General features: G+C 50.7%; 1 protein-coding gene across 5 annotated transcripts in view; it reads right to left on the reverse strand.

Moving 5' to 3' along the window:
* The window catches only part of LOC128889518 (dachshund homolog 2), a 176216-nt gene that overhangs the window by 89555 nt on the left and 70323 nt on the right, over positions 1-16338 (reverse strand). For all 5 annotated transcript variants that reach the window (XM_054147206.1, XM_054147204.1, XM_054147201.1 and 2 more), the window contains exons 3-4: positions 3572-3800; positions 1308-1370 (exon numbers count right to left, since the gene is read on the reverse strand). In XM_054147206.1, coding sequence (XP_054003181.1) covers positions 1308-1370; positions 3572-3800 — 292 coding nt within the window. The remainder of the gene's footprint in view (positions 1-1307; positions 1371-3571; positions 3801-16338) is intronic.

Below are 16338 nucleotides of genomic sequence, written 5' to 3' on the forward strand. Positions count from 1 at the left end.
ATCCATCGAACGGCTACCAGTCAAAGGCTGAAATCACAATACGCGTTGGTCCGGTTGACGAAGTCGACTCGCTGGGAAAGCAAATAGAACGGGACGGACAGAGAACTCCGAGCTGGGGGATGCGCGCCATCGGGGGCGCCGGAAATGGGGGAATGGGCAATGGTCATTGCCTTTGAATTGGAAATTACGTTTCGGACGGTCAAGTGACGATTTTCGACACCCTGCGTCGCAGGGTTGCGTCTCCTTTGGCACCTTGATCGAGACACCAAACCTTCTGTAAGGGATGTAGACTTAGAATTATTGATTTCTCTAGAATTGAACAAAATTATTTGTTATCACCAAATATTCACTAAAACAGCCTCTAAGTTTCATAAAGATATGATTTATTTTCAACGTCCTTCCCCAAGGAAGTAATCGATTCTCGCAATAATATTTCCCCCGAGCAACCCTTAGCAAACTCTTCGCTTGTCAACTAAGGACCAACTCGTAGCTCGCGAGTGGCACCAGGGGTCTGTCTGGGAGCGATTTCGCGGCCCCGCGGAGCGCGAGATCCGCTTTTCGCGCGCAGACCTCCCCCTGGAAAAGGAACGCAACCCTCTGCCACGAGGGGGCGGCCGTTTCCCAGCCAGTCGAATGATTTAATCCCCCGAATGATGGACGGGCACGTCGCGACGATGATCTGCGTGCCGTGAAGTGACAAGTGGTTAGGATCACGGGGAAACCTCGGTGGCGGATGACGGTGGTAGCTGATGGCGGCCGACCGTCGGTGGTCGAGGTCGGTGGTGTCGTATCGGTGACGGGACCCAGGCTGCCTGTGGATAGATTTGAGGACGAGAGGGTGACGGAGGACGGCGGTGCGTGCTCGCACCGTACAAATCACGCGGGCATTACTGCGTCAAGCGTGGACTCAACGTGTCGCGCGAGCGGAACACTCGATGCCGACGGTAATGCTGATTTATCGGAAGCAAGCGATGGACGCGCGAGCGTGTTGCTGTATCCCGAGCCTGTTGGACGGTACCCCGGCGTTGTTATTTGTTATAAACTTCGATGGTACAAGAACTGTAGGAGTCTAAACGAAAAATGAGCCACGATCTTCGGATTGACAGTCGACCGTTTTGCCTATACGATCAACGTCCTACGCAACGCTTAAGATTACAGTTCGAAAGGGATGTCGCGTCGCGATTAATCGGTCTTGACTATTGCCATGAAATGACATCAGAAATGCACCTGTGAGTCTTTAAGCGAGGTCAGAGTCGCGTTTCGCTCGGCCTAACGTTAACGATACTCGAATATTTGAATTCTCCTACCTTTCGAGATGTTTGACGATATCCTCGTAGGCTGCTCGGCAGTTCTCCCAAACCGTCCCGGACCTGTGGATCAGAAAAGCGATGGTGAGATGTAAATAGAGCAAGAGACCCGTCAGTCACGGGGAAAAGAAATCTAAGGGGGATGATTTCCAATCCTGCAATCCTTACTCGAATGGCCAGAAAAAGTCTGGGACGGGGGTTGATAACCGAATCGGTTAATTATAAGCCCTGCGACGGGATATCCCCGAGGAAAGTGGATCCGCGGGGTTGATTAAGAGTCCTCCTCTCGTTCCGTCTCGTCTTTCGTTTGTCCTTTGACTCGCCCGTGCCTGTCCCGACTCTCGAGGACGAAGACGCCGAGGACGGGGCTTTGAAGTCGCTGATTAAAAAAGACGTCGCCTGGCTCCCGTGCTCACGGCTAATTTACTCGACGCGTATCGACCGTCGAAAACGCTTCCACCATCGGAGTACGCGTCGAACCGAAAGAAACGAGAAAAACGGAATCCAGGGACGTCCGCGATTAGGGGTGGATCGACGGCGGACGTCGCGACCTCGAGCAGGAAGGAAGTACGCGAGGCAGAGGCTCGCAGGTCGCGCGTTCGACGAGGAGCCCTTGCTCGGGGCTGAATTAGAGGGTGGCGATAGGGCAGCGGTGACGGCGGTGCGCCAGGATGGGGTTGCGTTGAATTAATCATATTCCGGTGTTTGTCGTGCCGCCCCCAGACGTAATCCGTCTTACCTTCCGATCTCTCTCGCTCTTCTCTGCCACGATAGATTTGCATTTTAATTAAAAGCAAAGCGCTGAAATCATAATGCGAAACGTGCGGCGCCGCCTTCGTCGCGTCGTTGCGCGTGCACGTAGACGCCGAGACGCGGAAGGACCCGGTCCCTGCTCCGCCATTCCCCCCCCCCCCCCCCCCCCCCCAGGCCGGTAAGAAGAATCGACGACGCGATTCCAACGTCGACGACGCTTTGTGTTCCCTCGTCAGAATTTTCTAAACGCGGACCGACGCCGACGTCGCGATGCGTTGGATAACGCGAGAGAACGAGGAGAAAGCGGACTGACGGCGATCCAGAGTAATTGGCGAGAATACTCAGATATCTTCGAACATTCAGGACTATTTACTTGGAGAAATTTGTAAACAATCATGTTAAAATAGAAATACCAAGTGTGAGACTCGTAATAGGGCCTGCTAATTACTGTAGGCCGGTAGGGTTTCCCGCCTACAGCATCTATTAGAAACGCGTTAACAAATGCCAGGATTAGCTCCAGTCTCTACCCTTCTCCGAAGAACATCCTCCTTCAACGACTCGTGGAACCCCTGGCTCTGTTTCTCCCAGTCGGTGCCTCAGAACGCGGAACGACTCAGCCGAGAGCTTTAATCCGCGATATACGTCTTCGGACCGCAACGCCTCGAGGATTTACCGGTTCCCGAGAACTCTTTAAGCTCTAAAGTTTATTGGAGTTTATTTGGATCGTTTTAATCTCACATTCAATTCAATGTCAAACGAGGAGTTGGGCGCACTTATCGTAATTTTTGCATGGTGCAAAGTCGTCGGAATTGCTTCGCGAAAGGTGAATCGTGGATGTCGACGTCGCGACACGCGGAAGAGGATCGGCTCGGTTGAGGTCGCACGTAACTCGAGCCGAGTAAACGACCTAGAAGGAACGCGACGCGCCCAAGGAAACGGACTTTGTCGCTACCGGCCAGAGAACGAGGAGGGAAGGAAAGATCAAGCAGTGTCGAGACCCCTTGGATTTCCACGGCTTCGCCGTCTCTTCAAATCCTCTTAAAGTTGTATTCTTTTGGCCTCGCTGGCCCTTCGTTGCGACCACCCCGGACAGGACGAGGCGTGACTGCCTCCGCGGAAGAGCTCCAAACGAGCAAATCCAATTTCCCAATCCGACTCCCATACCGTTTATCCTGAAAAGTCCCTGCTGTTTGTCGATCGACATCATTCAAGCTGCTTGGTGCAAGGGTAAAAAGTAATTGGAGACGCTCTGTCTTCTGCGAAGTCGTCAATTATGAGAGTATCGAATAGGAATTTTCAGATAATTCCCGTCACAGAATAGCAATTTACGACGAGGCTTTCGTGAAAGACCGAAGTAACGTGCCTTGCACGTGTTTCGTATTAAAATGTGTATATTTTCAAAGTTGAGCTGCACTTGCAACGCGGTGAAAGCTTTCTTTACTTAGTGAACGCGATCGAGATCAACTAATAATTCTCCCCGATCTCTGACGTAAAATATCCACCAAGCTTACCTCGCGAGAGCCTCCATGTTGGACATGTTCGGGTTGACTTTCAATCCCTGCTCGGCGCGCGCCTGAGCCTGTGCCTGCAGGTGATGAGGCAGACTAGCCGGCGACAGGATGGCGGTGTGTCCCGCGCCAGGATGTCCACCCAGTTGCATGAACTGCATGTGACTGAGATGCGTGGGCGGGTGATTGTAGCCGTTCGCCAACAACGGAGACTTCTCCATCCTCGGCACGTCTGAAAGCAAAAAGGGAATCGTACGATGTAGCGAACGTTCCAGTCGAGGGAGCTAACGATGGCGAACCGGGCGCTCGTGTGCCCGCGACAAATACCGTGGGCATATTTGCTCGATTCGACCGACAGCTACGTGGATTTTCGGTGTTTCGAGGTTCCCTAGGGCGATATATCTTCGTCAACGGTCTGAGCTGTTAGGGGTAGCGATTGGTCGCGGACAAATATCTGTTCGCGACGCGACGTCTCTCTGAGTTTGGGATAGCTTGGTTATTGGAACGGGTAGTTTGATAAGCAGATACTATTTTGAGTTTCCCACAGAAATTACAATAGAAATGATACAGTTCTTACGGATTGAAGTTTTCTTCGAGATCGTTCAGTCCCGAGTTAGCAATAATATTACGAATGCATAGCTGGTGTCATCTGGTGTCCACCAAATCAAGACGATACCCGATTATGTAATGAAATCTCAAAACATTGATTCCACGTACGTTCCAATAGATGAAACTAGAATGACGTTAACGAATGAATTCTTTGCTTCTTAGCCTCCACGAGTAATCTGCATCCCTATCCGTCTGTCTGTCCCTATCAAGGCCAGACCCACTCCGAGACAGCTCCGCCGCGAAAACAAACACCTCCCGAGGCCAAGCTCGCGACGTTGAAACCCATAAAGAAGAAGCCCTCCAGACCTGGCGCGGCGAGGCAGCTCGAGATTGTAACCCACGAGAACATTGTCCCTCGGATCGGAGATTCGCGAGAGATCGGGCCGAGAGGCTCTGTAATCGTTTCGGGATTCCATTCGTGCAAGGATGACGCGTTGGACGATGCTATTGCGAGACTGAGATTGGGAGGATCGAACGCAACGGGAGACAGAAAGGGGTGAGGGCCGGAGACGGTGCACGGGGGCTGGCAGAGGGGCGAGGGGATAGAAAATGAGCGGTGCCTATTTATTACAAATTATCTAAATGGCAGTGATTTCGGCGGACCGGCTGGCCGTTTGACGAGTAAGTGGCGGGTTTGCTGGCCAGTGACTGTCGGTCCCCCCGCGACGACCCCGATACTCGTAAAACCGCAGCCAGGGGGAGCCTTCGAGCGGTTTGACAACCGCTGCGAGACCCGGCCCATGACCGGCCCTAAAATTGGACTTATTACAACTTATAGAGCGCGATTTGAACGCTCCGCTCAATAACATACATTATCCCCAATCCATATGATTTAATGAAATCCCTCTAAACTCTCCACTTAGCCTCAGTACCTTCTCGCGCGGGTACCCTTCCCTCTGTCTCGCCTGCGTATGCGCCCTCTCGCAGATTGCTACGTGTGTACGAAGAGAAGCCCGTGAGCGAGTCGCGGTAAGAGCGAGAGAGCGATCGACAACCGTGGAGAAGAGGGGAAGCGAAAGGGCCTCGCGAAACCGAGCGGAGAGAGTCGGCCCGGCACGTTCCGATCGTCGAGGATACTTAAAACGCGCGTTCCCAGATTTTTATAACCTCGACAATAGCTATTTGCGCAGGTCGCGATCTTCACGACCGATGAAGACGTTTCGAGGCGACCTCGGTGATCGGGATCGCGATCTGGCAGCCAAAAGTCGTGGTGGAAAACGAAGGGCATCGATGTCGAGACTCGAGTCGACACCTCAGGATTCGTTGGACTGGTATTTCAGTATTTCACTAGTACTTCCCTTTATTCGTTCTTTCTCATCCGATAGAAGTCTAGGCGAATTCAGGGGAGAGGGGAGATTTGCTAAGAACGGTTGGCCCTATCCCATGGACGTCGCGAGAAGCGAACGCGACGGGCGATAAAACACAATTTGAGCTAAAGACCGCGCTCCTATAACTTCCCACCCATGGGTCCGCGCGCGGACGGGCACCGCCACCTCCTCGCCCCTCTCGTGGCTGATGAGGTGACAACCCATAATTATACAGACCGCTTTCTGTCTGGCCTGACTGCAGTGGCATGCGGAGAGAGGCCTCCATCATCCTCCTCCTCGTCGTCCTCACCTCTCCACCTTTTTCTCCGTCTCCATCCAACTTCTCGAGCCCTACCGACCGCGTGTCCCTCTTCCACTTCGCCTCCCTCGCTCCTCCGTATCTGCGGATCTCACTTTTTCTCTCGTTACCCTTCATCCCCGCCCCCTCGTCCACGGGTTTCTCATCCACGGCTCGGGGTATCCAGAGCGGGTTCCCGACTTCCCGCTTAATAACGATACGCGTGTTTTCTTCCTCGCATGGCGAACGGCCCGGACGAAGGTGGAGTAGCGAAATCGAGGCAGACCGCGAGGGAACCGGAGAAAGAAGCGAGGGATCGGCCACCGACCCGTGGACACCTCCACCCTCGTGCGTCTCGCGCCCGTAGAAACGACCGATCTGCGCTACTTCTTTTCTGGTGTTAATTACAAAACGCGAGAATAAATTGCCAGGGCTAAATGAGCTTTCCTCTGGCCCTCCTCAACCTCGTTCCCCGACACTCGCGACGGACATGTAGCGCATAGGGCTAAGGGAAGAGGTTCCAGGAACTGGAGCCCCACTCTGACGAGTCGGTGGCTACTTTTATTGAATGCCGTTGCAATCGAGGCGGAAAGAGGTGGAGGAGTTCCCCTCGACGGAGATCAAGCGGATTCTTTCGTTTGATGTGGCTTGATGCGTTCGATGCCTTATCGCGGAATGAGGAGGCGTAGTTGCGTTCTTGACGAGCGTATCGGTAGTACCGTCAGGTATTTGGACGTCTACTTTCGGATATGGTTACTTCCTCGTGGTTAGTACGCAACCGTTATATCAGATCTCCCGATAAAGTCGTTAAGAAACGTTTGGTGCAGACTGTAGTGTCATTTCGTCACCGTAATAACTAGAAAAGCGCGTCTCCAGCCATCGGAACTTTACTGGGAGGACGATGGGCTGGAAAACCGCGAGTGCATCCTTCGATCTTCGCCCTGAGCAGAATCGATGGGGACTCTTGCTCCTTTGTACTTCTTTTCGCCAGCAAAGACGGAGAAACGGCATCGCTGCTCGCTCGGGCGACCACCGAGACGTGGTCAACGTGAAATTATTTGGAAAATTTGCCCTTTGTCCGAGGGATGCTTCCCGGGGGTCTCTCTCCCTGCCATTGTTCTTAGCAAACGACGAAGAAATCGACCGACCACCGCTCGTCTCTGGTCGCGCGCGTTATTTGCGCTTAGCTATGTATATGTTTACCCTCGACACTGACTCCCTCGAAAACCCTTGGATTTAACCCTCGAACACCGACCCTCCGACCACGGACGATGACATCGCGGCCCTTTAAGTACCGTAGGAGTCGAGGAAAAAGAAGGGTACACGCTGGAAATCGGAATTGTGACCTCTGAATCGAGTAACAGTCGCTCTTGCATCGAGTTATCGAGGGGTGGGTTCTATCCTAGCGTTGCGGGCTCCTTTTCTGTTCAGACAGAGTACAGTAGCCTAACATAGTGATTACTTATTATAGTAAAGCTTGACCTTTCAAAAGAAAGTACCCCTATCTCCCCACAAAGATACACTTCAGCACTCGCGACACCCCGTTGTCCCACTTCTTTTTCTTCCTGCTTCCTCCAGGACGCGTTTTCCTCGGGCTTCCTCGTGTCGCTTCGATTCCCGATCCATCTCAGCGCTCCGTTAGCCTGTATCCCGTGCACGTGCATCCGACATTGTTCCCCGGCGTGTATTGGTACATAAACACGAGACGGGAAACACAGTTTCGCGCAGGAGGAATCCGGTTTTTCAAGTAATCGAGAGAGTCGAGGAGGCTCGCTGCTAGCAGCCCCGGCCAAGGCAAAGCGGGCAGACAAGCAGGCGGGCAGCCATCGAGGCAGCTCCCTGCGTCCAGTCTGGAAAGAATCGAGGAGAGAGTGGATGCCATGGGTATGTACACCTCCTCGCTCCTCCTTCGTTCGCTGGTTCTTCTTTCCTTGCTTTCCTCTTTTACCACACCCATTCTTCTTAATCGCCCCGGCTAGTATCGCCGCGTATTGAGACGTACGCGCCTGTCTCCGCTGCGCGATGCTCGCTTTATCATTCGACGATATTCGCGACCGACGATAGGATTTTACTTTTCAGATGCGATGTGGACAGGTTGAAGAGATCTAGAGTTATTCCGGGGCACATGAAGATTTAACCCTTTGCAGACTAAATTTTCTGATTTCAGTGGATTTTTGTCGGGCCTCGCTAAACAGCTAATAGCTACAATAATCAATGTAAAACAGATTACATGTCCTTATAAAATAAAGAAACAAAAAATATCACGAAGGTAGCTCCTGTTCTCGTACGCGTACTCGCTGTCGAACGCCACCATATCGCCATACCACGCTGCGTCTCCTACTCTTTTAATATTCGCTGCGTCGTTAATTTCTACCAGCTTCTTGCCGCATCCTGAAGAAAGTAACGAACCAGCGCATAGAAAATGATCAACTTAGATTGGTTCTACTCGCTAGGGCGATGGAATCCTGTTCTGTTTGCAAGAGCAAACAAAGAGGAGGAACGGAAGCTCCGGTAGAATATTAAGACGTAGCTGGCGATTGAAGGAGGGCGAGGAGAAATAAGATACGGTCGATCTTTCTCGCGGAGCCTCGTAATCGACGACAACGCGAAGCGTCTAGCCACCTCTCGGTGGACCCCTCTTGCTCCGAGGAACAGCCCCTCGCGAGTTCTTGTCTCTGGAGTCCCTTCTTTCGAAGAGCCTCACCTACCACGCGTCGCCTCGCGAAAGAGCAGCCCAGTATTTGTTCTTCCAAGGGTCTCCTCGGGTGTTCGCATCATCCGAGAGCAGTAAACCTTTTGATATATAGTCGAAGGTTTTTAGAGTTCTGTCAGCCACGCCCACAATCAGCCTTAGTATTATTTACACTCCTGGTGGTTTGTAGTCGGTTGTCTCGCTCCTTCGTCCCCCGTCGCCTCTCCCCTTTGAAAGCCACGCTTTTTTACTCGTTTCGCGTGCTCTTCTTGCCGGAGCGGTTGTCCGACTCGTCTCTTCGGCACCGTCATCGTCGAATCCCCGTTTTTCCAAAAGACTCCTCGTGTTTCGCCGCTACCCGGCGATACTTGAACTAGCAGCATCGATCGAGAGGCGCCCTCGATTCCTCCAGGTTTTTCTCTGTCCCGACGCGCCTCCTCCGCACGGTCGCGAATTTATAAAATTGGATACGATCTCAGGAAAGGCATGGGCCGTGCATCGTCCCCGCGAAATTATCTATTCCGAGCCAGAGCCTGTTATACGCGCCATCGCGTAGCCAGGGGGGCCAGATTTCGGATTTCGAGCGTCCTCTAGCCCTCGAAGAGCACGCAACGACCGACGCCTCGTCGAAAGAGAAAGGGACGCATATTTTATTTCGGAAATGATGATGATACGCATGAAACCCCACGCCATCCTTTGGTTTTATCGCGGCGATTCGCCTTCGAGGTGAACTCTTTTCTCCTGGACGCCTTTCGGTCTATTCTCTTTGGTATTGGGAAGATCCCAAGCCACGAAGAGTGGCGCCAATCGCTCGTCCCTCGTCGTATCTTTGGCGCTTCGAGTTGTATCAACGCGAGGGATACACACTACGTAAATTGGAGGGATCGACTCGAGGAACACCACGCACAGTTGTTGGAATTCGATGCAATAGTCGTAAGAAACGAGCTCGAACACCATATTCGATATTATTATTTCTACTGTAAAGGGTACAAGATCCTGGGGGCGCCAGGAACGAAGGGGGAAGTCGATGAAAGCGTCCGCGTTCAACGATCGGTCGCGGCCGAAAAATCGATGTCGGGGGCTAATCTCGAAAGTAAATCTTTTCCCGCGAGCTAATCAAAAGCGAGAATCGAGGCCTCGGAGCCTCGTGCGTTTTCGGAGCCATCTGCCCGTAGGCAGGGCCACGGCGAGCGTACCCGAGCCGAGTTGCAATAGTCCGCTCGCTCAGGGGGCCCCGTCACCGATCGCCTCGCCCCGCCAGGGTCGATACTTTTTCACGTGCTCCTAACATCGGTTAATCCTCTGCATAAACATTGTATTGTATTTCGCCGGGGATGCTCCCATTATATCATATTTTGTTATTAATATCTTCCGACTGGCTGGGCCCAGAAGCTGGGACGGGGCACTTTTGTCCATCGCCAAAGGTACATAAGCCTGGCGCTGCGTCGAGCGGGATCGAGCGATGCGGAATCGTTGCGGTGCGACGAGGAGAAATGGAGATCCAGCGAGGGAGGCCCCAGGGGGAACGGTTTCGGAAAAAGAAACAGAGAAAGAAACGCGGAGATCGGTTCGATACCGGTTTCCTTTATCGCACAATGCCTACCAGGATTTTTATTATCCACGATCCTCCCTAGGTGAGTGGCGTCGATTTCGCACGACCCTGCAGAGAGGCTGTCACCTCGATTCACGATGAATCGATCGCGTTTTATTCGAACTCGTGGGTTATGAACGAAAATTGGAAATATGCTCGTTGGTCTGCTTTGTTATTCGTTGGAGCGTATTTGTTGTATATGAAGGAAAAGGGGTTTGAAATTTGATAAAAGTGGGGAACGTCCGTTTCTACAGAAATAAATAGATAAACACACAGCACTTCCTAATAGTAATCGGAGTACTACATACTATGTAGCTTGCTGTGAGAGAGAGCGTCTCTTCCAAAAGTGACCTCCAAGTGACCTCCAAGATTCTCGAGCGAAATTCCAAGTTTCCCGAGTCTCGAAAAAAGAAAAGGAATCGATGCAGGCCACTAAATAGATGTAAACACGGATCGAAGCCCGCCGAGAAGAAATACGCGCGAGGGGGCGGCGTTCCGAAGTGATGCCCGATACACGCAGTTAAACGCGCGCCGGAGGTTTTTACGGCGCGTTTTAATGCCGCGACCGCGGTGTACCGGGGCCACGCGAATTCAAGTGTGTCGATTCGCAGTCCCCCCGCTGCGACGAGTGCTTTCAAGCCCCGAACGAGATCGGAAATTAAAAGAAAATAAATAACACCGGGTAAAAAACCACGAATCGTTCGCGTGGGTACACGGTTGTAACCAGAACCTTTGACATGCGTTCGTGTAAACGAACAACCGCCCTCCGAATGTAGACATTTACCCCTTGTCGAGGGGTGTTTCATCGGCAGAAAACAAGCCACGATCCGTGGTGTCGGTTTTCATTTCCCTCGCGCTTTTTTTGCAGCGTTGTTCCACCCCGTTGCTCTCTCTCTCTCTCTCTCTCCCTCTCTCACTCTCACTCCGAGCGTGTTTCTTTCCCTCCATTATTCCAAGCACTTCCGAGGTTCGTTTGTTGGTCACGAGGGCGGACCGGGGAGAGCCCTGGATGGAAATTATAAAAATACTCGCGAGCGGGCTGGTCGCTCGCGAACGGACAAAGCGGCCCAGCTCGTTGATTCGCGAGTTAATTGAGCGGCGCGGCACTCGCCGGCCGCTAACGAGTAAATTGTTGACTACCACCATCGCTGGTGCCCGTGAACACCGTTGCGAGCCGAGCGAGCGCAGCCCCTCTCCTCTCCGTCGTCCACGGAACAGCCGGAAAATTAGTACAGATTTTTGAAGCAATTAGCCTCGGTTTTCACCGCAGGAAATTGCCGTCACTCGCCTCAAAAGCCTTGCCGCGCTTCGCTGTACAGAGCGGCTCCGCCCCGCGAGCCAGCGATCATCCGCGACCGAATCCTCGATCCTCCTCAAGCCAACGTATATACATATTTTACAGCGAACGAAGAACGCGCTAGACGAATTCATTGCGTTCCTTGAATAGCTGGAGTAATTACGTATGGAGTATTACTCTTTAATGAAGAATGAAGTTTCTTTAAGAAATCACGATGAAACACCCCCTTGTTTGTGGTGTTTTCTAGTTTAGACAAATTTTGCGATCCCAGAGTGAAACAGATATGTTGAAGAGGGTGATTCTAATCTATCCCAACTTGATTATCGTTAAAACTTTATTTCACGTGGATATCTCTATAAAATGCACTTTTGCTTTCACTTCTCCTACGTGTCTTAATACGTTCACTGTCAAATCGATTTCATAAAACATTCCTCGGGCGTCGTTCTACTTCTTGCTTCACCAATAATACACTTACTTGCTCCTAATTCGATACCTTTACCGTAACCAATTTAATCGAAAGTTTCAGTCTGCTCGTTGGATTTCTGTGTGGAGTTACTCGTATTTGAATGTCATGCTTTAACTCGTTCTGGCCAAGGAATGTTTTCGTCGACTTTCATATCTGACTGACCAATTAAACTCCGTATTAGACTTTTGTGTTTAGTCGTACCTATCGTCGAAACTGTAAGGCTAAAAACGATGCTTTTTAAGCTGATTATTCCATTAGGTTGATTCACAAATAATTTATGCTGCTTGCTACACGGAAATAGATTACGATCAGGGATAGCGATTATGTTATGTATAACAGAAGTTACATTTAAATTAACCTAGTGTAATGTAGGAGTCTAAACGAAAAATAAGGCACAGGGATTCGAAGCCACGATCCTCGGATCCACAGTCGACCGCTTTACCTACGCGACCAATCCCGTACCCTACGTTTCGTGTTCTTATTTAACTCCTTATTGTTGGGTATGGGAGGCGCGGACGCTACAATAATAATAACAACGCTCAACTCAATGCATCGAAAAGTATCATAACGTTTCCAATAATGTTCCCCAATCAATTTCTCTCTAATCAAGTAACGTTTCACGTTCAACGAATAAAAGCGTATCCCAATAACCTCCCAAATCAATTACATAGAAATTGCGTCCGTTTACGTGTTATTCGAATAAAATGTTCATCTGCGAAGCACATCGACGGATGAACGCGCGTCCATTCGGCGTTATGGCGTCGAGCCCCTGCGTCGCTGTAACGCGGACCGCGTAATAATCTCGGGCGACATTATTATCGCTTTAATCGCGAGGATTATTTCACTTTCGCGTCAAATCTCCCCGGTCCGCTCGGTTTTGGCTTCGGTTTCGCGTCCCTCGCTGTCCGAGCGTGTCCACCCCGCGTAATTTCTGACCGCAGGGTGAAAATTCCACGTAAGCCAGTGGTTCTCGTCGCCCCATTCGCTAGATTCCTCCCCCAATCTCACCATCGACGATACTCGTCGCACCGCAAGAACCTCTGCTCGCAGGAACACGCGAGTCCTTTTCCTCCAGGAGATTCATCCCTTGCCACCGGATTCATTAATTACTTCTTGCGGATATCCGATCCTGAGGCTCCGTCTCGACCGCAAATTCGTGGCTTCCAAACTCTATTCTGAAATTTTGTTGACGGGAGAGGGAAACGTCCTGGTATTTTATAAGAGTCGATGCTGTCCCCTTTGGATTGGATTCTCCGACACTTGGCGTTGCGTTGACCTCTGGCTTAGGAATGATTTCGAATATTCGATTTCAGATAAATGTTTTAACAGACGAATGTAACATATAGTCAGTCCCATAAGTATTCCAACCTAGACAAGTCTTCGCGATCATTTCTCAGAAGTTCCCTTAATCGCGTTTTTTTCCAAAAAATTAAATATTTTAAATACGTTAACGGCCTCGAATATCGAGGGCTGGCTCTCTGTCGCAACCACGAGCTTTAGGGGGCGCTGGTCTCTCTGGCTAACCCGTTGTCGACCCCTCGAAAGCGTGAAAATTGTCGCGGCAGTGGAGAGGTCTCGGGGAACGGTCGATGGCGCGATATCGAAGCGACGTCGGCCCCCTATTAACCGGGTTTTATTGGTACACGAGCCAACCGCGTTGGCTGACCTACGACCGGCAACAGTTAATCAATGCTTTTATGAGCATTCGCTCGCCAGTACAGCGTCGTTGCAGCCGCGACTGGCCAAACCACCCTGCCACCCACTCGGCCGCACACTCTCTCGCGCGCGTCCGCTCGGACCAGCCCCCCCTTTGCCGTTCAGCGATTCGAAAACCGCGACCCGTTCGCCTCGCGGTGCGTTCCTGTCCAAACTAGACGCATTACCGAGGAGAAACCTCCTCGTGGATTGAAGAATTTTGGCCACCTTCGCATAGTAGAGTTTGAATATGCTAGAAATTAATGGAGACAAATGGGATAGGAACCAAGATTACTCTTTGGAAATTTAGGGGTAGGTGTACCTATGAAAGAGATGTGTATCGAAGGGCTGTACACCAATCAAAAATCTATTTTTCCCTCACCGTGCATCGACCAAAGCAGACCCTGCACCCTCAACGCGTCCCATTCTCCGCAGATAAGAATTTCTCCCATCCCTTGGCCCCTCGCGTAAACGCGTGTGCTTGGATAATTTATTTAGTTTGCGCATTAATGTACGATTCGCTATGCATTAGGTCATATAATATAAATTGCGGCCGGCCAATTTGATTAATGCTATTTCGGTAATCGATGCATTAAATAATTACGCTGCCGCGTGAGTGGGAACGCGCGCGAATCGTTCGACGTTAGCCGATAGTCATTAGTTTATTACGTGGGTCGGGCTAGTTGAAGAGGCACGGGAATAGTTTCCATCGGAAAACGATCGACGTTGAAACGTAAGCCGCGACGACGTCGAAAAAGGCGCGAGGGAAACGTGCTTTCCCATCGTGGGCACACACGGCGCGCACACGTCCTGGCTACTTCCTGACGCTCCAATCTCCCCCCCCCCCTCTCTCTCTCTCTCTCTCTCTGTGTGTGGGAAACCCCTCTCCCGCGGGCTATTTATTTTTCTCATCGGTTTTAATTTCGTAGAGACAACATAGATGCGTATCGGCCGTCCGCGCCGCTGCGTGCGCGTATACACGGCCATTGTGCCCCGCTTCGTCCCCGAATGGATGTTACGCCGCCGCTATCGGGATCGGATCTCGCTCGTTGAGTTTATTAATTGCGTTATGGCAAGTGCTGTCCGCCTGCTCGCCTACCGATCCAAATTGAAAAAACTCCTGCGGTCGATCGTGGTTCCATCTTCTTCAATTTATTGCTCCCAACGAGGAGACGCGATCTTTGCAACGGGTGTATCGAAAGTTCTCTTGGAATGTTCAACCGTCTAGCTTACACATGGTATAAAGAAATATAATATTAACGGGGAAACGGTGTTCGGAAATTTTACAAAATATTCTCCAAAATAATTTGGAAAGCGTTCTACCCAAAAAACCGAATAAACATCCTTCGGACGGATTTTTAGAGGAAAATCTGGGCAAGCATTCGACAGGGTCGCGCCGCCTCGATCAATCGTACTTGCAAAGGGGGATTCAGTCGTAAAACAATTATACAATTACCGCGGGCTCGTAATTAATTGCTCGCCGTTTCCACGTTTACCCCGATTGCAGTCGCGGTTCCGAAACTCGACGCGCTCGCGCTCGCGCTCGTCCGCGCGGCATTAATTCATTAACGTTGCACCGTCAAACGTATTTGCCCGTAAAATTGAACGGCCGGCGTATTCGCGATTATTTGCTTAACCAATTTCCGAACACGGCGATATCGACGCGATTTTACGATTCGCGCCGGCAATATACTCCGAGGCTTGCCGAGGAAAAATTCTCGAGAAGCGAGTTGGACGGGAACCCCGTTACAGGAACAGTTTCAAAGAGTCTACAGGGGAATGACATCAACTTACATGGGCTATTGTATACAGTTTAAATGCGAGGGCACTTGGTTGGACTTTTATGTCTACGAGCCTAATGAAATTTGAATCCTTTACCGATCTGGGTGTCTTTAATTAATTAACCTTTATTTACAATTTAGGTTGGTTAAGATGAAATGAAGAACGATACTCATACCTCTGCGACAAAGAATCATCGAAATCTTACTCTGAAGATTTACAAAATTCCCCAACATTAGAATCGCGTTGCAGTATGCTAACCTAATTCAGGTGTAATTGCCGATTTCAGAGAGCTGAGCAACTAGATGTGTCTCGAGAATTTTTGCCAGCGACCAAGCAGGATAGGTAGGTGATTGGTCAGCAGCGAAGCACGCGGGTCACGGTTAGTGCCGATATTCTGGTATCGGCAACCGCTGTCACAGGCCGCGCAACGCCACGGTGCAGTTGCAGTTAATTTGCTCACTCCAAGTGTGTTTGATTCCCCTAATTAATTGATCGGTGGGGTCACCGTGGCCCGGCGCGTATACGGATGGCAGTAATCAAGTGCGTGCCCCTGGTACCAGGGTTACTCGCCTCTGCGCGAGCACACACTTTGCGTGCAGGCAAGCAGATATGTCTTTCGATGCGTTTGATGTCGCCAGGACCTCGGAGAAAAGCTCCACCGCGGCTTCGATCGGTCTACCCGGATCGTTTGTTGGGACGAGTACATCGCTAAATGTTGTTCGAGCAACTACGACGACATTGATGTCTACGTGCCAGAAATTTACGTCGACGTAGTTTAATAACGATGACTTTAACTTTTTTATTTTAATTTGATAATTTGGAAATGGACCGATTCGATTTACTGTTGTTATTTTTATATCGAGCTTAAGAATCTATGGTAGCTATAGTCGAGACAACAAGGACATTCTCCGTCTTCTACAAAATGAACTTCTCGAGCAGTTGCTCTATAAAAAAAAATTGTCTTCTAAAAGAGGTTACTGTATGAACATCGACAGGTGCCCTAAGATTCCAAGAAACCCATCCGCGTTTTCAC

This window comes from Hylaeus anthracinus, unplaced genomic scaffold, assembly GCF_026225885.1.
Source record: "Hylaeus anthracinus isolate JK02 unplaced genomic scaffold, UHH_iyHylAnth1.0_haploid 11997, whole genome shotgun sequence".
In the NCBI taxonomy this organism is placed as follows: Eukaryota; Metazoa; Arthropoda; class Insecta; order Hymenoptera; family Colletidae; genus Hylaeus; species Hylaeus anthracinus.